The 25,771-nt window shown below is 36.4% G+C and overlaps 1 protein-coding gene across 2 annotated transcripts; it reads right to left on the bottom strand.

Moving 5' to 3' along the window:
- Positions 1-2,649: 2,649 nt before the first annotated feature.
- On the bottom strand, positions 2,650-24,465 carry LOC132306203 (alkylated DNA repair protein ALKBH6 homolog). Of its 2 annotated transcripts, XM_059803519.1 has the most exons (7): positions 24,172-24,464; positions 24,021-24,081; positions 23,810-23,848; positions 3,826-3,938; positions 3,288-3,513; positions 3,148-3,194; positions 2,650-3,013 (listed from the first exon to the last, which is right to left on the bottom strand). In XM_059803519.1, exons 1-7 carry the CDS (start codon positions 24,277-24,279, stop codon positions 2,834-2,836), a joined length of 774 nt encoding a protein of 257 aa, XP_059659502.1. In that variant the 5' UTR covers positions 24,280-24,464; the 3' UTR covers positions 2,650-2,833. The 2 variants fall into 2 exon arrangements, with proteins under 2 accessions (XP_059659502.1, XP_059659503.1); XM_059803520.1 differs by lacking the exon at positions 23,810-23,848 and having other exon boundaries at positions 24,172-24,465.
- Between the last annotated feature and the right edge of the window lie 1,306 nt (positions 24,466-25,771).

The raw sequence follows: 25,771 nt of genomic DNA, 5'->3' as shown, positions 1-25,771 counted from the left end.
ATTATTCCTCACATACTTCAACTGAAACTCATAGACGCGTTTAAAGTGGGAAGCAAATGAATTTTACAACTGAACAACGTAACCTTATACAAACAGGTGTCAACAGTTTAATAAAAAAAATATCATATCTTTAACCTAACATCTATTCATACACTTTTCCAACATGTGGCACCATTTATATGACGATGTCATACAAAATTATTCCTAACATACTTCAACTGAACCTCATAAAGGAAAATCATTTAAGGTGGGAAGCAAATGAACTTCTGAAGTGGAGAACATAATCTTAAACATTAGAAGTGTCAACAGTTTAAAAAATAAAACATTACATCTTTAACCTAACATCTTCACCTGATTTTAACAGATAGAGTCATATAATGCATGTCCACACATTCATACACTTTTCGAACATGTGGCACCACTAATATGAACATGTCATACAAAATATATCACACTAACAATTGTTATAATCACAAATTCAATTATTATAATCACATGTAAAATAGGGTTATAACTTACATGTAAACACATATCTATACTGCTATAAATATTATCACACTCTACACTGTTTTGTTGTGTCTTAATTTATTAGATCAAAATTAATTCAGGGGTTATTTCAAAAACCAAATATAAAACAAATGCCCTAATACATCACAATTTCAATTAGTATAATCAGATGACAAATAGACTTATCAATTATATGTAAACACATATGTCCACTGCAAAAAATATTATCTCTCTCACACTATTTTTTTGTGTCTTCATTGAATCGTATATAATTCAAGGATTTTGTATTTCATAACCCAAATATAAAACAAAATTAGTAATTTATCACAAATTCAGTGATTATACCATGTAAAATACACTTATAAATAACATGTAAATATAACTATAGACTCTACAAATTTAAGATACATATGCAGAACAACAAAGAAAGTAAAATTTAGCTTCACTGAAATTTAAAAAAAATGCAGAAAAACAAACATACCAAATTCTTGTACAAATATATATGCTTCTTTGAAGACAGACAATGTGTAGGAAGCTTGAGTTGAATTTCAGAGGAAGCTTGAGTTGAATTTCAGAGGAAGAAAGACGTGAACGAAGCTTAGTCTTTGGCCGGATTCTTCAGACTTCAATTTCAGAGGGAGAAACACCTGAACGAAGCTTGGAAGCTTCAATTTCAGAGGGAGGGTTGAATTTCCGAGGAAGAGAGAGGTCAACGAAGCTTGGTCTTTGGCCAGATTCTTCACGCTTCAATTTCAGACGGAGAAACACCTGAACAAAGCTTAGTCATTCGCCGGATAGACAGACCATTTCAAAAGCTTCACCTTCAGTCGTCAGTCACCGGATTCTTCATAATGATACAAAAAAAATTCAGATACAAATAATGATACAAAATTTGTGAATAAACATTTTACTTTTGGGGAGACAGACCTGAACCAAGCTTCAATTTCAGACGGCGAGTGAATTTCAGAGGAAGAGAGGCATAAATGAAGCGTCTTTTACCAGAGACTTCAGACTTCAATTTAAGAGGGAGAGAGACCATTTCAATAGCTTCAACTTTGGCCGGATTGTTGATCAGCCGCCGGAATATTGGTCAGTCGCCGGATTCTTCATGACTTCAATTACAGAGGGAGAGAGGGCAGAATTTCAGACAAATAATGATACAAACATTTTACTTTTGGGGGGAATAAGATCGGGGAAAAGAAGCAACAGTATTTTGAAGGAAATTTAAGCTCGTATTTGTCCATAACTATATAAACTTCTTCAACACATACATGCGTAGCAGTAGTATATACATAAGTAAAGTAAATACTTTTTTTACCAACCTGCCATGTCACGCCTCCATGTCAGCACTGGACACCCTCCAGTGAGAGGGTGCCCGGAGAGGATTTTTCCCCAACAACAATTGCGTGCTTTGGCTAGCTGCTCAGGCCCCCACATGTTTATTTTATGTCTACGATGGCTCTTTTACGAAAAACAAATTACACTGATTTCAATGTATTTTTTTGGTTTTTTTTTTTTTTCTATCCTTAAAAGATCATAAAAATACGCGGGCTTATTTCTTGACTTTTTCTTTTTGATTTATTTAATTATTTGTGAGAAAATATGTAATGTCTTTATATTTATGTTTATTTAATTTTGTTAAAAAAAACTGTTCTACAAAAACAAACAAACAAACAAAAAAAACCCTTCAAAACACGAGTGATTGGAAAAATGGGCAGTCGAGAAAAACACAAACAAATAATAACATAAAAATGTTTTTAAAATTTTTATAAAAAAATGTAAAATTAAAATATATAAAAAGAATTAAAAAATTAATAAAATAATAAAAAGGGGCAGCCCAACCAACACCATATTCAGCCGAACTAGCCACATATTGTAACTAGCCACGTCAGCCCAATTGCCGACATTTGCATAACCATCCAATATTGCCATTTGCTATACCGGCTGCTCTAAAGAGTCGATCTGGACGCCTCCAGCTGCCTGCTCACCCCTTTAAGCCCCAATACCCTCCCAAATTCCTATCCGACATCAGATGCATCCTGTGACACTATGCAACTTGCTATGGAGACCCAAGTATCCTCCTCATAATAGAATTCAAATGTAAATACCACAAGCCCTAGTAGCCTACAACACCTGCTGTGATTTCCACAAGAAATTGATATTTCTTTGATCATGCAAATTATAAGCAAAATCCTAATAGAGCACAATCATAGCTATTTAGAAACTAAGTTTCAATACACTGATTTCCTTGTGCAGTTTCATGAAGTCCCTTTCCCAACCAGATAGAAAAGAAGAAAAAAAAAAACTAAGCACATTTGACAGGACCCTAAAACTTGTACAGATTTTTGTGAACCTTTGATACCACTCGACATGTCAAAGAAACTCGGTTGGTAGTTCTGTGAATTCTATTGGAATCTCCAGTTTTATTTAATCTAATCGTTTTCTCCAAGCCTGGCAGTGGCTGATTTACTTCATCGTGGTTCAAAGCTTCGACAGAATTAACAGCCTGAGAAAGAAGATGTGAAGGAATAAGAGACAATATACACGAAAATTAGATTTAATAGGATCTCTTTGTATTACATGTCAAATACATCATACGTTGCTTTCCAATTGATTAGCACATTAAGTCATTTATATTACCTCATCGTATTGCTGCACCTCGCTATCTTTTATCCCATGCAAGTAGTCTGGAAGCCAACCAGAAGTGTGATGTCAATATTTCAATTGAACAAAAGAATCATAACTGCACACAAGCAAAAGCAACTGAAGAAGTAATCTACCTGAGTATGCCTCATCTTTGAATATCAGTAAACTCCGAGGCATCAATAGGAGGGAGAAAGGGTGGTGATTATCAGAAGCTCCATCTGAAATTTTATCTTCAACGCTGTTTCTCAATTGGTTTGTGCAGAGACTCAAACTAGAATGGGGAGTAAAGTCCATAACAACAGGTGATCCAAGAGACAAGATTGCTACTACCGGGAAATAAGCAGGTCCATCTTGGTGTGGCTGTTTTAGACAAGGTGTTAATATTATTGGCGGTTGAATAATGTTAATATTATTGGCAGTTGAATAAAACTTTACTTTGTGGAACAAATAAACAGAGATGAACAAATCTATTTTGGGCTTTTCCTCCCTATTACTTAATTCCCATAAGATCTAAATAGGAAGTTAGCAATGACTGAAAATGTAGTCATAAATATTCTTTTGGGCTCACAGGTTCAGTAGAGAGAAATAGAGAAGTTACAGGAGAGAAAATATAAAAATACAAGAAAGATACAAAGAAGAATGAATCAATTCGTGTGAGGAATAAGCACAAACCATTATGCCTTGATTAGGAAGGTATTCATTGATGAGCACATGATTAATTGCTGAAGGAAACAGCCCTGACACCTCATTTATTCTTTGCGTAATTCTTGTTAGCCAAGGCGGCACTGCACGAGAGAGGGAGATAGATTATAAATTTGTGCCTACTTCATTTTCTATTTAGTTAATTTTTTTATTGAATAAAAGAATTTATTCACGATAAATCGGTAAGAAGCCTCAACTGCATGTACAATATCTTAATTATAAACAAGCAAAACAATGCCAGATAAAATGTAGCCCAAGTTTAGCATGAATCTGACAATCTGTTGGCTTCACATAAATACATTAAGTCCACAAATTCCAAGTAATACCCGCAAAAGTTCAAAAGTGAGTTTTAAAATATTCGAGGGTCAGATGAGTAATTTTGGGCTTTTAAATTAATTATATCAGATAATCCTGTCTTAATCTAAAATATTTGAGGGTCAGATGAGTATTTTTGGGCTTTTAAATTAATTATATCATATAATCCTATCTTAATCAGGAATATGGTGCATTAGCAAACAACAATCCTAGTATACCACAAATATAAAGAGTCTTACATTAGTTAAGGTTTAAAAAGAAAAAGGCTCCAGATAGAAAAACTACGATTTTTCGAGAGGAGACAGAGAAAACTTTCACAAAATTATTGGGTCCTAGACTTGAGCTTTCAATGCAAATGCAATATTGCAACATTTACCACTTTACAATCAAGTCCTAGCACACACCCACCTATACTACCCATGTCTTGAACATTTATGCTCCATTGTCATCATGATCCAAGGTCCACATAAGCCTTTGTGTACTTGAGTCTATATGATAAATCTCAACACCACTCGAGTAGATTGTAAATTCCTTCACATGAATAGGTTGAGATCATCAAAACCACCCAATCAACCTTGGGTTGAAACACAACATAATAATAGTCCAACTCTTGCCACTGACTACTTGGTCCTTCTTCCTCAATTCATAAATCCGTAGATCATTCCCGATCTGAAAATAGGTCTGAACCGCAACTGTCCAAATGGTATGGGCAGAATCAAGAAAAGATAACCACAACTACTATGTAGTTCCATGGAGTGGCTTAGCCAAGACATGACCAAGGAATTAAGGAAATTTCATATACCCCTTGATTAGGGGGGCATTTCATGTTGGCAAGTAAGGGCATGGGTATCCTATTATATGGGTAGACGCGAACACGATACGATTATTATTTATGTCAAGAAACTTTGACATGAACGTGACGAACAAGACATGATTATTAAATGGATAACGTGACACGACACGTGAACATGTTTAACAAACGAGTCAAGACCTGACATGACACGACATGGCAAGACACGTTTCATACTATTAGGATCAAATCAACACAAATACGACAAGTTTATTAGACACGTTAAGTTAAAGGGGTCATTTCTAATGCGAACACGACACATTTATCAAACATGTTTAGTTAAACAGGTCTAATCGTATTATAAATGGATTGGCTTGTGAAACACGAACACGACATGTTTAATTAGCTTTGTCAATTTGGTCGACACAATTCAACCTGAACACGATTAAGCCAAACTCAAAACCACTTATCCCGTGTTGGGTAAAGTATTGCCACCCCTACCATGATTATAGAAGGGTTCTGATGATTTGGGCTGCTTACATGCTCCAATCAAATACCCATATAAACCACGACCTTGACTAACAGTAATTAAGCCCCTAATCAAGCTAAGAAATCGCTGTCTTCCAATTTCGTGGGATTAATTTGAAGGGAGGGAGTATCTCCAAGAGTCCCTATACAACTGAATCCACCTCCACTATACTGGTAGAACCCACACTTATCTCCAACATGTCTACCCAGTAACACAACTTTTGCCCAGAAGTTAAGAATCCAAGACAAACCACAAAAAAGGTCCAAAATACAAGGATATGGGATATTTTCAATTTTATCCAAGCTTTGATCAAATGAAAAATGAAACAACAAAATACCATGGCTAAGCGCAAGCAACGATGGTTTAAGGAGGAACCAAACCTGTTCAAGTTACAAAAAACCACCAAATCGTGATTCGATTGAGCCGAAATCAACCAAGAAGATGCATAGGATCAGAATGGTAAAAAAATCCAGGCAAAAACTCAGAAAAACAAATTGAAAATCAGTTCCAAAAATCCGAAAATACTTAAAAAATAGAAAAGGCTCATCAAACAACTTCAAATATCAAAACAAATTACACCATAATTCCTATAAAAATCAAGCAAGCCTCCATGTGGTTTTCACCGTTTTCCGACCGTGCGAGTGCTGATGATGTTTTCACCTTATTCCAGCCATGCAGATGCTGACATCAACACCCCTACTGCTGATGTCAGCACCTTCTCAGCCTAGTGCGGTATTTTTTTTTTAGACTCCTTAAAGGGTTTCGGGACTCCGATTGGTGGTTCTGATACCAAGTTGGAATTTAGATTTTGGATGATTATGTTTGAAAGAAGAAAAGAATGAGAAGAGAAAAAGATACAAAGAAGGGTTGTAAAATGATTTTGATATCACTACCTCCATATAATTCTATTAGGGCAGAAAAAATAAAAGAAAAAATAAAAGAAAAAATAAATAAAAAATAAAAAACTGAACTAACAATTTGTTGCATTTAAGGACAGTCCATCACATGACGTTAACGGAAAAATCAAGAGACACTTTTACCCTTACTGAAAATGACGGATGACATGGATCGGGTCAGATTGAAACATTGGGTCAAACAAGACGTGCGGGTGGGTTATGTTGGATTTGATCAGGTCAGGTGGGTTCTGTTGAATCAAATATTATTTTTTTCTTTTTTAATGTTATGCCTTGTTTGTCTTCCCCAAATCAATATACCATTCAACTGAAAAACACTAGATGAAAAATCTCAACAATCCACCACCTCACGAACTCAGTGTTCAATAACAATAGGGCAATGGCAACCAACCAAATGTCAACTGATGAATACACCACATGAATTCTGAAGACCACAACTATGCAACACAGTTGTGCGAACAGATCTAAAAAAGAGGACATTGGATGATCGATGATGAAGCCACAGATATTCATCTTCTTTCTCTTTTCCTCTGTCAACTCCACATCTCATATCTCAGATCTATCCTCTGTTTTTGGATCAAAACCCATCAAAATAGCAAAAGATTTAATTACCTGATGAAGCTTTGGCCTCTCTATTTTTAGGCCTAACACTGATAATCAATCGATATATATATATATATATATATATATATATATATATATACATATTGATTGATCTATCAAAAATATATATATATACATATTGATTGATTATGTAAAACCCTTCCAGCCCAAAACAAACCATCCCAGTAGATTTTCGATCTCGACTCAAAGAGAGAGAGGGAGAGGGAGAGAGAGAGAGTGAAGAGAGGTGAGCAAGAGAGGGGTTGGCCAACCCAAAACGAATGCCCCCAGTTAGACTTCTGATCTCGGCTGAGAGAGAGAGAGAGAGTGTGAGTGACAAGAGAGGGATCAACGTGGTCAAGAAGATGATGAATTAGGAGGTTCTATTTTCAGAAATTGAATTAATGATTATTAACTATATATATATAGGATGGGTAGTGTTTGGGTATAAAGAAAGGTATTAGTGGCTTTTTAACATTCATAAGGGCATTCTAGTCATTTGAAGAAAAATAGCCCATAATGTGACAAGCATGGGCACTTGACCTTTCAAATCTAAACGACACATTGACGGCAGCGGGCATTTTGCAACAAAACTTGATAGTTCAGGGGGTTTTATGTACAAATGTAGTTCAAGGGGGTTATTTACAGATTTGGGTATAGTTCAGGGTTTTTTTCCGTATTTTACCCTTTTAAATAATAACAATAATATCCCAAACGATAATTTTTTGTAAATATGCTTATAACCTCAATTTGTGCATCAATTTGAGGATGAAATGCTGAGAAAAAAAAAAAAAATTTAATTAAAGTGTCCAAAGTGTCTTCCAAAAGTTAATGTTGTACTTGACATACCTATTCAATACCTTGAAAGTGCATCACCTTAGAGTTTAACAATCTCTTCAAGGCTATCTCGAATAACTCATTTTGTATAGATGCATTCTTTAATTGATTCAGTTCAACATGTCCTCTAACATGACTGAGATTATGTGGGACATCAGATAAATGCAATCCTCAGACCACGTGTATTCACTATTCATGGGTGGAAATTCAGTCAGCAGTGCCTCGGTTGTTACATCATTAAATTTAATTAGTGTAGTGGACTCTAAGTGAATGAGATTCTAAAATCTTTTCAAATGGGGGTGAGAAGCTTCCTTAGCCACTTCTTTTTCTCGTTTTGTCAAAACATGTTAAATATCACTAATAAGCTGAGGAGAAGACATATGTGGTGTTTTAGAATCCTTTTTTGGTGGCTTTGCAGGTCTTAACAGAAGGGTTACCACCATTATACTTGAACCTATTGTGATTCCCTATGTTTTGGTGTGTCACATATAAATCATAGATCAAAGGGCAACCAAATAGAACATGGGCTACAATCAAGGATAAAACATCACACCTAATCTTATCATAGTAAGCATTCGTTTGAATAGGAACTTAATACCTTACAAAAACAATCGAGAAAGTTTCATCAACATCCTATATGGTTGTGGGTGAAGTTCAGGTTAAGTTTCATTCTATCAAAACCTGATTTTGAAACTGCGTTTACTGAGCTTCCAGCGTCAATAATGATTTTACAGACCATTTCTCCACATTTCAAAAATATGATAAATATTTTGGTGCGGTTACAGTCATCTTTTCCGACAAGGGTAGGGTGGCAATTTGTGTTGGTGGGTCATAATCGTGTCGTGTCGACCTATAAGTATTATGCTAAACAAGTCAACCCGAATACACTCATTTAATTATCGTGTCACGGACCCTCAACATAAACACGGTCCGTAACATGATATCACCCGTGTAACATGTTTAATAAATGAGTCATGCAATGACACGACTCATTTAGAACCTGTTTAACTTTGTTAGAATGTTTATATATATATATATATAGATGTTGAGTCATTATGTAATTACATATAGTTGGTAGGCCCTTGTGTTATTAAGTTAACCTTATATCCTTTATATAAGCCTACATAGGCTTATTAGGTTTTGTGATGATATATGAAATATGTCTGCCTGCTCTCTCTCTCTCTCTCTCTCTCTCATGATTTAGAACATGGTATCAGAGCAGTACGAAACAATGGGAACCTAAGATTGTAGTTGTGATTGCATCTGGGTTGTTCTTCTACAAATCAAAATCAAGATCAAAGTCGATTCTGTTCTTCGCTGAAGGTTTGGCTGTCGTTCTGTTCAGAGCTGGAGGTTTGAAGCTGTCGTTGTGTTCAGCGCTTCTTGTCCATCGTTCTCAGATCTGAAGCCTTTCGTTTTGTTGGCCGAGGCTTCCTTGGCTATCGCAAGTTGCAGAGGTTCCATCATCGCGATCCATCTCCGCTCGGTTGTTAGATCGCTACTTGTGTTGGGTTGCCGTCACCGCTGCAAGGGCTAGGGTGTGTACTAGCCTTGATTTTCCATTGCAAATCTTGAGTGCTGGAATTTCTTGTCGGTGGCAGAGTTCTGGTTCTCGCTGCCGCTGATTGTGAAGGAGAAGGGTGGTGTTTGGCTGTAGGAGTGAAGCTATTCCAACCCTGGTTTACTAAACTTGGGATAGCCCAGATCCGGCCGATTTGACCAGATCCGACCCGTTTTCCAGGTTCGGCCAGAATACATATTCTGCATTTTTTTTTCTTCTTCTCTGTTTTTGATGGGTTCAACATGGCGTCCAGTTCAGATTTGCTTTCTTCCACATCCAATCTTCATTCTCCCATGACTTCAATTAAACTCAATGGGAAGAATTACATACTGTGGCCTAAATCTGTCGCAATTTTTCTCAAAGGTAGAGGTCTTGGTACTCATCTGACTAAAGGTAAACTCAAGGCCACTGATGCTTCTTTTGATACATGGGAAAAGGAAGATGCTCAGATCAGCTCTGTGATGTTAAACAGTATTGAACCCCAAATCAGTTCAACCTTACTTTATTTGGACACTGCCAAGGAGATATGGGACAGATTGCAGCAATTGTATTCTGGGACAGGTAATAACACTCGTGTTTATGGTCTCTGTAAGCAGTACTTCAGTCTTGAACAAGGTAATCACAGTATAGAAGAGTATTATTCCAAAGTTATGGGAGTCTATGAGGAGCTGAATATGTATCAACCCATTACCGCTGATGTTCGTAGTATACAACAACAACGTGAGGACTTTAATGTTGTCCGTTTTCTTACTGGTTTGTCATCAGTCTATAAGTCTTTTCGTGCGCAAATTATAGGCAGTCCCATACTTCCATCTCTTACTGAAGTGTTTTCTCGACTTCAGCGTGCTACACTTGCCAGTGACACCTCAACTTTGAATACTGGGTAGAGTGGTGAGCATTCAGCATTGGTGGTGGGCATAGTGCTTACCGTGGAGGTCGTGGGGGACGCTCCACACCTGGTGGTCGTGATTCACGGGGAGGACGTGGCCGTGGCAGGGAATCACGAAAATGCACTCATTGTGGCCTTTCTAATCATACTGTGAATTTTTGTTGGGACCTTCACGGCAAACCATCTAGTTATGCAAATCAAGTTTCCTCCTCTCCGAATGATGTTGCTTCTAGATCTCACAATGTAGCTGAATCAAATACAGTCCCTGTTCCACGTGATGGGTATACTCAGTTTTTGTCTTATAAGCAAGCATCTAATTCATCTTCCACGGCTACCTTTGCCCAGTCAGGTACTGCACACACATCTATTGTCTTCCACTCGCAATCCTTGGATCATAGACACTGGAGCATCCGATCATATGACTGGATGTTCTTATCTTCTATCTGATTTTAATTCTGTACCTTCCTCTCAAAGTGTCACTCTTGCTAATGGTTCGTCCACTACGGTTTCAGGTTTGGGGTCAACTCAACTTAGTGATTCCTTATCTCTTTCGTCTGTTTTATATGTTCCTCAGTTTCCCTTTAATTTAATGTCTATCAGTAAGCTTACTAAATCTCTCTAGTGTTCTGTTACATTTTATCCTACTTCTTGTGTGTTTCAGGATCTCAAGACGAAGAAGATGATTGGTACGGGACATGAAGCTGGTGGCTTATATTACTTTGATTTGGAACCTTATCCTGTGGCTCTTCAATCTTCTCTGTCTCCATTCTAGTGGCACTGTCGTCTTAGTCACCCGTCACTTGAAGTTTTGAAGCGTCAAGTTCCTAGTCTGTCATTTGAAATTCTTGTCATGAGAAATTTGTCAACTTAGTAAGCACCATCGTGTGTCTTTCAAGTCTAGGGTTAATAATCGTGTCTCTAGTCCTTTTCATTTGGTTCATTCAGATGTATGGGGTCCAATAAAACATTCTTCAATCAATAAATTTCATTATTTTGTGACATTTGTGGATGATTATTCTCGCCTGACTTGGTTGTTTCTAATGAAAGATCGTTCTGAGTTATTTTTAATTTTTCAAAAATTTCGAAAAGAAATCAAAACTCAGTTTGGATGCCCAATTCGTATTCGACGTTCTGATAATGCTAAGGAATATTCTTCAACCCCCTTTGATACATATCTTAGTGATAAAGGAATTATTCATCAAAATTTATATGTTTATACTCCTCAACAAAATGGAGTCGCAGAACGTAAGAATCGACACCTTTTAGAGGTAACTCGTGCTCTTTTGTTTCATATGCGTCTGCCTAAACGGTTTTGGGGTGATGCTGTTCTTACTACCTATCATCTTATTAACCGTATGCCATCATCTATATTAGATGGCAAATCTCCATATTCTATTTTATTTCCTGATTCTCCCTTGTTTTCTCTTACTCCTAGAGTTTTTGGCTGTGTATGTTATGTCCACAATCTTAGTCCTGGTTTTGATAAACTAAACCCCCGTGCCACAAAGTGTGTATTTATTGGCTACTCTCGTTCTCATAAAGGTTATCGCTGCTATAGTCCTGTTTCTCAACGGTACTTTATTAGCGCGGATGTAACCTTTTGTGAGTCCATCCCATATTTTTCAGATCCTGATTCACTTCTTGATATCACTCCTGAGTCGCCTCTTCCTGCGGTTTCTCTTCCCTCACTGTCTCTTCAACCTAGATCTCCTTCGCCTGCCCCGTTACAGGTATACACTGGAAGACCAAAGCCATCTGCTGTCGTGCCACCTCCATCGTCTTCAAAGTCTTTGGATCCAACACAATCCACTGTGTCTGATTCCTTGCCTATTGCACTTCGTAAAGGTATTCGCTCGTGTGTCACTAATCATCCCATTGCTCATTATGTCTCTTATAATTCCTTATCACCATCCTTCTCATGTTTTTCCTCTCAGTTGTCTACCACATTTGTTCCTAAGACTGTGCAGGATGCTTTGTCTAATTCGGGCTGGAGGAAAGCAATGCAAGATGAAATGGATGCTTTGCATCAGAATGGCACGTGGAATCTTGTTCCATTACCTCCAGGTGCCAAACCTGTTGGTTGTCACTGGGTATATACTGTGAAGTATTTCCAGATGGGTCCATTGCGCGTTTAAAAGCACGTCTTGTTGCCAAAGGTTTATACCCAAACTTATGGTATTGACTATGATGAGACGTTTGCCCCTGTTGCTAAGATTTCATCTATTCGTGTTTTGATTTCTCTTGCTGCTAATAGACATTGGCCTCTGTCTCAGTTAAACGTTAAAAATGCCTTTTTGCATGGTGACTTAGCAGAAGCGGTTTATATGGAGCAACCACCTGGGTTTGTTGCTCAGGGGGAGTATCTTCACACTATTTGTCGCCTTAAAAAGGCCCTGTATGGATTGAAACAATCTCCACGGGCTTGGTTTGGAAAATTCCCTGAGGCGGCATTAAAATTTGGTCTTAACAGATGTCAGACCGACCATTCAGTATTTCACCAGCGCACTAAAGCTGGCTTCATATTTCTTGTGGTGTATGTTGATGATATTGTGATCACAAGTGATGATTCTGAAGGCATTGCTAAGTTGAAGTTGTTCCTGCAATATCGATTCCACACTAAAGACTTGGGTAAACTTAGATATTTCTTGGGTATTGAAGTTGCTAGATCTAAGAAGGGTATAAGTTTATCCCAACGAAAATATATGTTGGACTTGTTAGAAGAAACAGGTATGTTGGGTAGTCGTCCGGTTGATGCTCCTATGGATTCAACTATAAAACTTGTGTCTGATGAGGGTGATCTATTTAATGACCCAGACAGATTTCGTCGTCTTGTTGGGAAATTAATTTATCTCACCATCACTCAACCTGATATTTCATATGCAGTTAGTGTTGTAAGTCAGTTCATGGGAGCCCCTAGAATGCCACATTGGATTGCTGTTCTTCGGATTATCCGATATCTCAAGCAAGCTCCAGGTTTTGGGTTACTATATAAATCAAATGGTCATCTTAGGGTGGAAGGTTTTACAGATGCCGACTGGGCTGGTTCTCCTTCAGATAGGAGATCTACTATAGGCTACTGCACATTTGTAGGAGGAAATCTTGTTACATGGCGAAGTAAAAAGCAAACGGTGGTTGCTTGGTCTAGTGTTGAAGCTAAGTATAGGGCAATGGCTCATACCACTAGTGAGTTGACATGGATACAACATTTTCTAAAAGAACTTGGGTTGACAGTTGAAGCTCCTACTCCATTGTTCTGTGATAATCAAGCAGCAGTTCACATTGCATCAAATCCTGTGTTTCATGAGAGGACTAAACATATTGAAGTTGATTGTCACTTCATTCGAGAAAAAATATTACGTGGGAGCATCTCTACTCCATTCGTGAAATCTGAAGATCAATTAGCTGATATGTTTACCAAGGCATTGGGTCATAACCGGTTAAGAACTATCTGTTCCAAGCTGGGAATATTTGATATATATTCTCCAGCTTGAGGGGGAGTGTTAGAATGTTTATATATATATATATATATATATATATATAGATGTTAGGTCATTATGTAATTACATATAGTTGGTAGGCCCTTGTGTTATTGAGTTAACCTTGTATCCTGTATATAAGCCTACATAGGCTTATTAGGTTTTGTGATGATATATGAAATATGTCTGCTTGCTTGCTCTCTCTCTCTCTCATGATTTAGAACACATACATCATGTAACCCATTTAACTTAAATAGATCATGTAAGTCGTTTATTAACTTGAGTATAAAATGCACATATAATGAACAAATGAGATAATGAATGACTAAATTCATGAAAATGAGAATAATTGGGATGACTAAATTCATGAAAATGAGAATAATTAGGATAATACAATTGAAAAAAAAAAAAAAAAGTTCAAATACAAAATCTATATTGGATTTATTTGGAAATAATAGAAATGCCCATCATAATTGAATTAAAACAGGTTACAAGTAAATTAGGTTGACCCCACACGATTAATTAAACAAATCTAATCAGGTTAAACGAGTTGAGCTCCAAAACACAAACACAACACAATTAATTAAACTGGTTAACACGATTATCACACAAACACGATTAAGGTCAACCCAAACTCGCTAGCTTCATGTCACGTTCGAGTCATATTCGCAGATCATGTTGAATTTTGCCACCCCTAATTACATCCATCTGATTTTTCATGCGGTCAAGAAATATGTGAGTTGTGCTATATGGAATGGATGCAAAAGTTTAATTTAAAACAACCTAGAGATGGATGAATAGGTTTTACTTGCTCCTCTATCCGATTTTTGATTGTTTCATATTTTTCCAAAATTAAAATTAAAATTAAATCAAACACACAAAGCAAGTAAATAATGTAAAGTTTGAGAGTAACACCAAAATTTTAGCATGGAAACCCTTTCAGGAAAAACCATAGAGATTGTCCTCTCGAGCGAAACAATCCACTATTACGAAGCAAAGTACAACAGACTCTGTCTCGGGCTCACACCCACTCTACTCTACCAAGAATTAGTTACTAAACGCCTTAGGCTTGTGACTCCTCGTCCAACTACTACAGACTTCAAGCTTACTCCTCAATCCTTGTAGAAGAGTTGCCAGAAGAACACGAATCCTTTGCAAACACCATGTCCCCTTCGCAGTACAATTGATTCCTCCTTCCTTACGAACACGAAATTGAAAGGATAAACCCTGCTTTTTGATGAACAAAGATAATCTATAGAAGCTCTATAGATCAAATTAGGAACAACATCCTAAGATCACTCATGTTAATAGTGTGTGCTCTCAAATGAATAAAAACCCACAGACAATCAAGATGATTTTTTGTGAAAAATATTCTCAAACGGTTCTCACAATTGCAAAAATATTAATATCTAAGCATGTAATTAAACGAGAGACAAGAAGAGTATTTATAGATGTTAGAGAGTCCTTGTCTAAGTTGGAAAATAGGTCAAAGTTGTCAAAGGACGCGTATCTAAAATCTTATAAATACCAAAACAGAAGTTTCCTTTTCTACTCCGAACAAGTGTGACCGATCGGATTTGACCAAATTGCAATTCTGGGTTATCTTACTTGTGCTGGCCAAGTGGGACCTGTCGAAAGAAGTGGGACCGGTCGGACTTGTCCAGATTGCAATTTTTATTACAAAAACCCTAATTGCAATACAAAGCATGTCCTCACTCAACATACATGTTCTACATGATGTTCTCATCGAATCGAATTATGATTGCACATGTAGTTCCACTTCCGACATCAAGACTCAAAATAAAATGAAAATTACAACTCAATCGGACATGTTTTGACACCAAAATTAGCCACTACAAAAACATGCAACTCACAAAATAGTCCAATCTTGTCTAAGTTATCAAAATACGCAGGTGGATATCTACATCTTAAGACTCGATATGGTTAGAGATTCGGAGGTCTCCTAGTAGGATGCTGGAATCGACTCTTCATAAAGTTGGTTTCTCTCATTAGAGAATTCCGGGATGATCTTGGGATAAAGAAACCATCACAAAGATAGTTTTTAGACTCGATATTATGATAGAGGTGACAGTCTTTAAGATCGTGTCTAACTTTTGGCGAAACAAATGTCAATCCTGTGGTTCTAAATAGGATGTTTTCCTATAAATGTGATCAGTTTAGCGACCTCCTCATGGAGTTGGGCTATTGAGTCCTCCACAATTTATCAAAGTCCTCTAACTTCACCATGTCTTTTCTAACATTTAGCACTCTCTGTTGCATCGAAGAAGGGTGTTTTACAAGTCACATATAGTCATGTGGTCTCAGGGGAATGGTACAACAATGAGGATGGTTAACGACAAAGTGCAAATATATGACTCAAATTGAATTAAGTAAACCAAATTATAAACTACCACAATGCACAAGCAAGAAATTCAAATTCAATTAAAGTGATTATGCAAAAATGGATGCACTGGTTGCAAGTTTTAAAGTGCAAATTTTAAGTAAAAATAGCCAGTGAAAAAGAAAAGTGGGGTATAGTATGGCAAAGACAAAACATATGAGGCAATAGAAAGAAATATGGAGCAACAAAAGTAAATATATGGGCTCGACGACTAAATGGGTTCAACTAGAACCTCTTTGCAAATTTTTAGACTTATGAAATAGATAAAGTATTAATCACAAGTTTTAAGTTAAGTATATGTACCTTTATTAAAGTCATGCGTAACTCCCTAAGTGATGAAGGCTACCAAAAGTGGCTCTAAGAATTGTAGTTAAAATTTTATGTTCTTCATTATTATTTTTTTGGGAGAGGAGAAGAGGAGAGGGGGGGGGGGGGGTGGGGTTGGGGGGTTATTGCTGAACTGGTTTACTATCGAACTTGCTGACTATAGCACCGAGCTGAGTTTGGTCTGCTTGTGGAACAGGGGTGGTCCTAAACTGGTGTCAAAACAGGTTGCCTTTCCCAAATCATAACAACATGCCTTAGGGCTTTGGCGAAGACAACAACTGAAGCGGCTCTGGCGAAGGTGGTGTGACACACTTGTGATGAAAACAATGACAAGAAGAAGACAACAGCGAGAGCAGCAACATCTGAAGAGGACAGAGATGGATTCCGATGACAGGAACTGACGATTGATAAAGTGACTGCAAAGTGGCTTTCCGATTGCGAAGTAACAAGATTCCGATGACAATGATGCAAGACGTTGACGGGGCGGCGACAAGGCTTGAGATGGCGAGATGGCTTCATGATTCTAGTGAAGTGTGATTTTTGAAGACGATGAGATATTCCAGAGTGATGAGTACGAAGAACGGCCTATTAATGGTGACACAATGGACCGATGAGGGATTTCTTCTTGACTTGCCGTCCAATATATTGAACAAGGCAAGAGCATCAAGTTGGGTCTCGTGTCTCAACTTTGTGATGGGATGGTTTGACTTGGGTTATGCAGTGATAGGGTTTGATGTGTTGATTCAATGTGGGTTTGGCGATGGTGACTTGGGTGCTTGGGTTTGTTGCAGAGGTGAATATGGCACCTAGAGTTTGGTGGCAGTGATGGTGTTTCTATGACGAAGGTGATACATGAATAAGGATTTAGAGGTAGATTTGATGGTTTCGATCTGATGAACGCTGCTTTGATTAAGGTCTGTGGTTGTTATCATGGTGGTTTTGGGTAGATGGCAGTACTATAGATTGGAGGAGTTAATTTGTGATGATGAACAGAAGTACTGAGTTTGGATTGTTGTGAACAATAAAGAATGTTTGGCCCTGAACTGGATCTTTCGAAGTGAACTCGGATATTTCGGTCTGGTAATAATAAATTGGCGATGGTGACTTGGGTGCTTGGGTTTGTAGTAGAGGTGATTACGGCGCCTAAAGTTTGGTGGCAGTGATGGTGTTTCTATGACGAAGGTGATACATGATGAAGGATTTAGAGGTAGATTTGATGGTTTCGATCGGACGAACACTGCTCTTATTTAAGGTTTGTGGTTGTTATCATGGTGCTTTTGGGTAGATGACAGTACTATAGGTTGGAGGAGTTAATGTGTGATGATGAACAGAAGTACTGAATTTGGCTTGTTGTGAACAATAAAGAATGTTTGGCCCTGAACTGGATCTTTCGCAGTGAACTTGGATCTTTCGGTCTGTTAATAATTAATTGGCGATGGTGACTTGGGTTCTTCGGTTTGTTGCAGAGGTGATTATGGTGCCTAAAGTTTGGTGGCAGTGATGGTGTTTCTATGGCGAAGGTGATACATGATGAAGGATTTAGAGGTAGATTTGATGGTTTGGATCGGACGAGCAGTGCTTTGATTTAAGGTTTGTGGTTGTTATCATGGTGGTTTTGGGTACATAGCAGTACTACAGGTTGGAGGAGTTAATTTGTGATGATGAGCAGAAGTACTGAGTTTGGGTTGTTGTGAACAATAAAGAATGTTTGGCCCTGAACTGAATCTTTCGAAGTGAACTTGAATGTTTCGGTCTGGTAATAATAAATTGGCGATGGTGACTTGGGTGCTTGGGTTTGTTGCAAAGGTGATTATGGCGCCTAAAGTTTGGTGGCAGTGACGGTGTTTCTATGACGAAGGTGATACATGATGAAGGATTTAGAGGTAGATTTGATGGTTTCGATCGGACGAACACTGCTCTTATTTAAGGTTTGTGGTTGTTATCATGGTGGTTTTGGGTAGATGACAGTGCTATAGGTTGGAGGAGTTAATGTGTGATGATGAACAGAAGTACTGAATTTGGCTTGTTGTGAACAATAAAGAATGTTTGGCCCTGAACTGGATCTTTCGCAGTGAACTTGGATCTTTCGGTCTGTTAATAATAAATTGGCGATGGTGACTTGGGTTCTTGGGTTTGTTGCAGAGGTGATTATGGTGCCTAAAGTTTGGTGGCAGTGATGGTGTTTCTATGGCAAAGGTGATACATGATGAAGGATTTAGAGGTAGATTTGATGGTTTGGATCGGACGAGCAGTGCTTTGATTTAAGGTTTGTGGTTGTTATCATGGTGGTTTTGGGTACATAGCAGTACTACAGGTTGGAGGAGTTAATTTGTGATGATGAGCAGAAGTACTGAGTTTGGGTTGTTGTGAACAATAAAGAATGTTTGGCCCTGAACTGAATCTTTCGAAGTGAACTTGAATGTTTCGGTCTGGTAATAATAAATTGGCGATGGTGACTTGGGTGCTTGGGTTTGTTGCAAAGGTGATTATGGCGCCTAAAGTTTGGTGGCAGTGACGGTGTTTCTATGACGAAGGTGATACATGATGAAGGATTTAGAGGTAGATTTGATGGTTTCGATCGGACGAACACTGCTCTTATTTAAGGTTTGTGGTTGTTATCATGGTGGTTTTGGGTAGATGACAGTACTATAGGTTGGAGGAGATAATGTGTGATGATGAACAGAAGTACTGAATTTGGCTTGTTGTGAACAATAAAGAATGTTTGGCCCTGAACTGGATCTTTCGCAGTGAACTTGGATCTTTCGGTCTGTTAATAATAAATTGGCGATGGTGACTTGGGTTCTTGGGTTTGTTGCAGTGGTGATTATGGTGCCTAAAGTTTGGTGGCAGTGATGGTGTTTCTATGGCGAAGGTGATACATGATGAAGGATTTAGAGGTAGATTTGATGGTTTGGATCGGACGAGCAGTGCTTTGATTTAAGGTTTGTGGTTGTTATCATGGTGGTTTTGGGTACATAGAAGTACTATAGGTTGGAGGAGTTAATTTGTGATGATGAACAGAAGTACTGAGTTTGGGTTGTTGTGAACAATAAAGAATGTTTGGCCCTGAACTGAATCTTTCGAAGTGAACTTGAATGTTTCGGTCTGGTAATAATAAATTGGCGATGGTGACTTGGGTGCTTGGGTTTGTTGCAAAGGTGATTATGGCGCCTAAAGTTTGGTGGCAGTGACGGTGTTTCTATGACGAAGGTGATACATGATGAAGGATTTAGAGGTAGATTTGATGGTTTCGATTGGACGAACACTGCTTTGATTTAAGGTTTGTGGTTGTTATCATTGTGGTTTAGAATAATAAAGAACGTTTGGCCCCGAAGAAGAAGAAATAGGAGGAGAATCTCTGAATAAGAAGAAAAAATAGAGGGGAGAATCTCTGAATAATCTCTATAATCAATAGTCAATAATCATCAAAAGTTATCCAACATAATGTACTAAGCCCTATACATAGACACTAAAATAAAACCCTAATCAAATGCTACTACCAAATAAGGCCCTAAAGTAAGAAAATACAAAAATAACCCTAAATTTAAATATCTAAAAATTAAAATAAAAAAAGTGAAATAATATTTAACCCAAATTTTATTTATCCTTGACCCTTCTCCAAAAGTAGAGGCAAGTCACGTGCGACCCATGCTTTCGAGTCACATTTCATTCTCCATTATGATATCTGCATGTGATGAATTGATACCAAATTTCTTTGAATTCCAATTGGCTAATTCTTTTCCTTGCCATCTTCGTCAACACCATTGTTTCTTCACAATCCCATTTGGCTTGAACGTTTTGGCATTATTGAAGACGTTTTGCTCTCCATGGGAGCCTTGCCCTCTCTGTTCACACGCGCATGCAGCCCTGTGGTCACCACAATGAAGATATCCAGTTTTCCTCTTAACTGTAAATAGCTGTTAACCTTGCTGGTTGATAGAATCATCAGTGCGTGTGGTTAATGGCTCCTTTGGCCAGGGTTGCGAAATTTTAACTTCAGCCTTAAAGCTTGTTGTACTGCGTCTTCCGAATCCGTAAATCTCAATAAGTCCTAATTCATATTGAACTGGGCTGTGAAAGTATATATATATATATATATATATAGAATAGACTGGTGCAACTCCAAAAGGTAATATGGTTTCTCAACTTCATCTTCATCTCGTACATTGTACATATCTTGGGTTACCTTACAGATCTTACCTTGCTGCTTAAGCTTTACTAACTGCAACCTACATTTGTTACTCAATTCTCCACTTGGAATAGTGGTTCATGTTTGCTTGCCAATCCATTTAACATGAATTTTGCCAAATGAACAACTTCAACCTCAATTTAGATTAAGACCTTTACTAGTCTCTCCTCTACTGGTCACCATGTTTGGGACTTTTGGATTCCTCTCGAACCACTGGCCCTATCTCCTCCACTCATCACTGTGTTTGGGACTATCTGGTTCATCTCAAACCACTTGGTCTATGTAACAGATTGAATTCCTATTAGGGATCTGTCTCTGCATTTTATTTTGCTTCTATGAAGTGCATCTTAGGCAATCCATCACAAGGAGTCCTCAACCCCCTAAAGGGGCATCTTAAGACTGATGATTTCTTGGTTGATGATACTTCCGAAGTGCTTGCAAGGTAGGATCAAGATAAACATTGTTCCCTAACTAAAATGGTCTTTAAAATTATGGAAAAACTTATTGAGATCACATGCCTAATGATTGAACAACACACAAAGAATTTTGTAGGTAAAAAGTAGAAATTTCTAGTCCTTGTGAAAAAGAATTGGACAATAACTTCTATCTTTGAAAAAAAGAATAACTTCTATTTTGGTCTTTAAGATTCCACAAACTGGAGATATATATTTTTTCAAAATGATGTGGAAAGATCTATTTGCCTTGATTTTACCAACGTTCCAGAAAAGGAATTATCTACTGAAAAAAATATATATATATTTCAAAAGGAACTTCTGAAATCTTAGGAGTATATTGTTTTTATCCAAAAATAAGAGAATAAGAAGGGAAGAAAACTTAAACTACTGGAGTTGATTGTAGCTTTGATCACAAGTTAATATTACTTAATTTTAGAAATTAAGAATTATATTTTCAAAAATCCTGAATGATGTGAAACTTTGAACCTAACAAACTACTTATAGACATTCAACTTCGAAGAAACCTCAAGTAAATCATTTTCTGATGGTATTTGCTGCTCTTTTCCCTACCTCCTCTGTTGCTGATTTAAAGAAACTAGGAAAATCACTATACTAAATACTTAACAACAACTAGGAAATGTAGACCATATATATAGTTATAGAAAGATGTATCCTGAGATAGAGAGTAAACTTGGTGGAAAGGAACCTTTTAGACCCACTTGTTCACAAGCTGACCCTCATCTTCACCTTTTTTAACAAATTCCACGCTATTATCTCCTGCCACCTGGCCCTCTCATGAGCCTTATCAGATGTCTCACATGGCTAGCTACTGGCTTGTTTGCAGGGGCGGAGGGATAGCCCCCAAAAAAAAATCATTTTTTTTAATTATACCCTCAAAAAAATAGTTGTTTTGCAAATAAGCTCAACTTTTGTTTTTTTAAATTATTCCCTCAAAAAAATAGTTGTTTTGCAAATAAGATCAACTTTTGGTCTGAAAATTCATTAGAAAATTTCATTCCCCCCACCTCTCTCTCTCTCTCCACCCCAAATAAAGTTCAAAACACTTATTTATTGGCCCAAAATATAGTGAGTTGTAAATAAATATAACTTGTATTTTTCGAAATTCATATAAATTTTAACCTAAACCCTTTTATCCTTACTTTTGAAGTCCAATCTTGTAGAACAAAAATATAAGTTCATTATTATGGTATCATTACTATATTTACATTTACAATAACATACACACATGTATGATATCGATTATATGAATCCAAGAGAGAAAAGGGAGAAATTACACTAACGTCCTCTCATGTTTAATAAAAGATACATGAACCTTCATTCTGCGACATTTTTGTTAGATCGCGTTTATGGGGGAAAAATATCTTAAATTATACACAATCCCCATTTCCAACTCTTTGGAACACTGGGAAGAAAGAAAAACTGAAGTTTTATGATATCAAGACAAGAAAAATGCCAATAACAACAATGATGTCACACATACTTATATTTTTATTTGTCACTAGTTAAATGAAAATTTCTATAGCTTCTCTTTGTATAAGTTATTAAAGTACTTCTCTAATTTGTTCCTAATAATTGTGTTTTATTAAAACTTGCGGGAAGTAAAAAAATGAGATAGAGGACAGGTGACAAAAAATATAATTCTGGCATTCTGTGCAGCTTTAAGATGTGTAGTATAATTATGGAGGGAGGTAGAAGTGAAATAAATAAATTCATCACCCATGAAGCCATTAAAAAAATAGAATAAAAGAATGTTTGTTTAGAAGCATCCACATCAATATGAAGTTGGTTGATTCCAACTCCATTAGGAAATGAAGTTCCTTCAACAACTCACATTTTATGCATTTTACGTTAGGAAATAAGTAGGATTACAAAGCTTTGTGCCATGTTGTGCAACAGCTGCACTTACACGAGATTGATCCAAGGGATGAACCAACCACTACTCTTAAGTTGCAGGAAGACCCTGCAGCTCAACAATTTGGTGTATATATTGATACCTAGGAACGTGGTCAGTGAACAATATCACAATGTTCAGATTTTTCCCAAGGAACTCTGGAGTTGTTAAGCAACTCTAAAGAGCTGGTTACCGATCAATTTCCCAATGATATTTATTTTTTTCTATAGATTCTACTATTGCAAAACCATCTATCAATTCTCACTCATCTTTAAAATTTTCTATTACAAATTCCAATTATGATAATCGCTATAGATTGCATCCTATAAAAAATGCAGCTAATATGCACTCTTTTGAGCCGTATAAAACATCAGATTGACTATTTTGCAACACAACAAAGTAGCAACAATAGACCCAACTTAGACACACACTTAGTTATATGCCATGGAAGAAATTATAACCAGCAAAGATCAGCTCTTTTGCACTCTATCAAGAAGAAAACTAGAATTCCCACATATATGACTGAAAAGATTGTGACTTCCATAAAATTGGAACACTTAAATTTTTATCATAAATATGGAGAATTACAAACTAAAAACTAAATTCGTTTATCGGCATCCTGAATGGCTATGTTTTGGCAAGAAATCAGAAAAACAAACATTAACAATATGCTACCAAAAACAAGATGGTCAAAAGAAAGGCCAAAAAAAATGATAATAAACCAGAGAATAAATAACATAGATCTCTTCCACTTACAGTCCTGCGCTAGAAGACCCTTCTCATGGACAACTCCTCCTGTCATGATCACGGTACCAATCACAATAATAATAATAATAATTATTATTATTATTATTATTATTAATATTATAAATAAATAAATTCTTATGAATTATATCTACAAATAAAAAAGATGAACAAATGCATAAACACAGAGAAACACGCGCAATAGGATTAAAACTGAACATACCCCAATTTTGTAGTCTCCTATTCTTCAAAGATTTCCATTTCGATAAGGGAGCTTGATAAATCTATAAAACAAAGAAAAAGTTGTTAGTGTTTGGATTTAGACCTAAAACCCCAAAATTAGGGAAAACATGATGTTTGAAGCGGATAATGACATTGTTGACAAGCTGGTCTTGTTCACCGTCTGTGATGAAGTCGGGAATGTAAAACAAAGTCGGCACAGACCCAACAACGAATTCCTTCATTTTCTCTCTTCCACCCATTACTCTGTCGAAACCACAATTTACCAGAGTTCAGAGTAGACTCTGTACTCAACTCAAACCACCACCCGTAACTTTGGAATGTTAAAGAGTCATGTACTCTTGTCAAACATCAATGACACTGTTGCAATTTTCTCTTTTTTTTTTCTATATATATATACATATAATTGACCCTTCTTCTACCTAATTATACAACCGACTTGCCAGATTCATATAAATACCTAAAAGATAGTAATTTCTATACCTTTTGAAAGTTAACCGTCCTTTGTCGACGGGACTGTATGTATTACACTATAAAATTTTTCTTTTTCACAATGTCGTTTTTTTAAAAATATTTTTCCTCAAAATTTTTATTTCGTAAAATAACTTATTGAATATTTTACATCCAAATTTTCCAACTAACTATTTTTAAAAAAATTTCAAAATTAAATTAATTCAATTAATATAATAATTTATTTTTCAGATATTACTTAATATTAAAAAATAAATAAATTGTAACTATTCATATTGTACTGATGTGAAATTTATCTTAAAAGGTGAGGAAGTACCATTATAAATATAATGACTTTTGGTACAATTGAGAATAACATGTGACATATACGGAGTATTCTATTTTAATGAAGTAATTCAGCATATTTGAGTAATGATCAAATACCATATTTTTAACTAGGGGCAGCTTGAATTTTGTTTTATCTTATTACTGTTTTAATATTGTTCAAGACCACCCATTCTAAAATTATTTTCTCACTCCATCATGGAATTGGGAGATGTTTTTATTTTCTTTAACCCTTTTTTTTTTATTTTTCAGATTGTCACTTTAACGTCAATGATATTTAAAATAAATTTTAAACTTGTCTTTTTTCTTCTTACCTATATATTTGTCTTTTAAATGTGAAAGGGTATGGTGATAAATTCGTTAACATAATTTTCTTTCATTTATTTCTCAAACATGATTATAAATGTTAAGACTATTATTTCTTTATTTTTCGTCATTAATCAACCAAACACGATGAGATGATAATATGAATTGTAAATCACCCACTTCGTCGATTATCTGGCTTACCTTGCCTCGTTTATAATAGTTGTGAAGGTGGTTCAATGGTTTTGAAGTAAGGATGGGGGTTCCTATTGAAAACCCATGCAATTGATGGGCGGGGATGGGGAAAGCTCACCCCGCCCTGCCCATCACATTTATATTAATAAATTATATTTTTGTCATTATAAATTTATTTTATATTAAAATTTTAATTTAAGTTATTCTGTCTCAATTACTAGATATTCTTTCGTATTATTCTTTATCTAAGAACATCTATATATTATTCTTATGATCCTACAATAATATTAAATCTCAAGTTCTAATTGAGAATTTGAATCCTGTTATTATCTACAGAAGAGAAAATGATTTATTACTATAGTTGAAAAAATATTTTATTATTTACGTTTGTTATATTTGTAGCACAATTACAAAAGTAACTTCCTCAACCTGTCTCCACCC

This window comes from Cornus florida, unplaced genomic scaffold (genome assembly GCF_030987335.1).
Source record: "Cornus florida cultivar Cherokee Brave unplaced genomic scaffold, ASM3098733v1 CherokeeBrave_3.0.0_Hap2_Chr05, whole genome shotgun sequence".
NCBI lineage: Eukaryota > Viridiplantae > Streptophyta > Magnoliopsida > Cornales > Cornaceae > Cornus > Cornus florida.
The sequence above is the reverse complement of the archived record's forward strand: the minus strand, read 5'-3'. Positions and strand labels throughout refer to the sequence as shown.

Bases quoted from the DNA above. Each gene is read 5' to 3' on its own strand.
- LOC132306203 (XM_059803519.1), bottom strand. From the start codon at position 24,279: ATGGGTGGAAGAGAGAAAATGAAGGAATTCGTTGTTGGGTCTGTGCCG. The intron at 24,082-24,171 runs GTCATTATCCGC...TTTGTTTTATAG, and splicing joins AAGACCAGCTTGTCAACAAT to ATTTATCAAGCTCCCTTATC. The intron at 3,014-3,147 runs GTAATATAAATG...CTTCTTTCTCAG, and splicing joins AGGTGCAGCAATACGATGAG to GCTGTTAATTCTGTCGAAGC.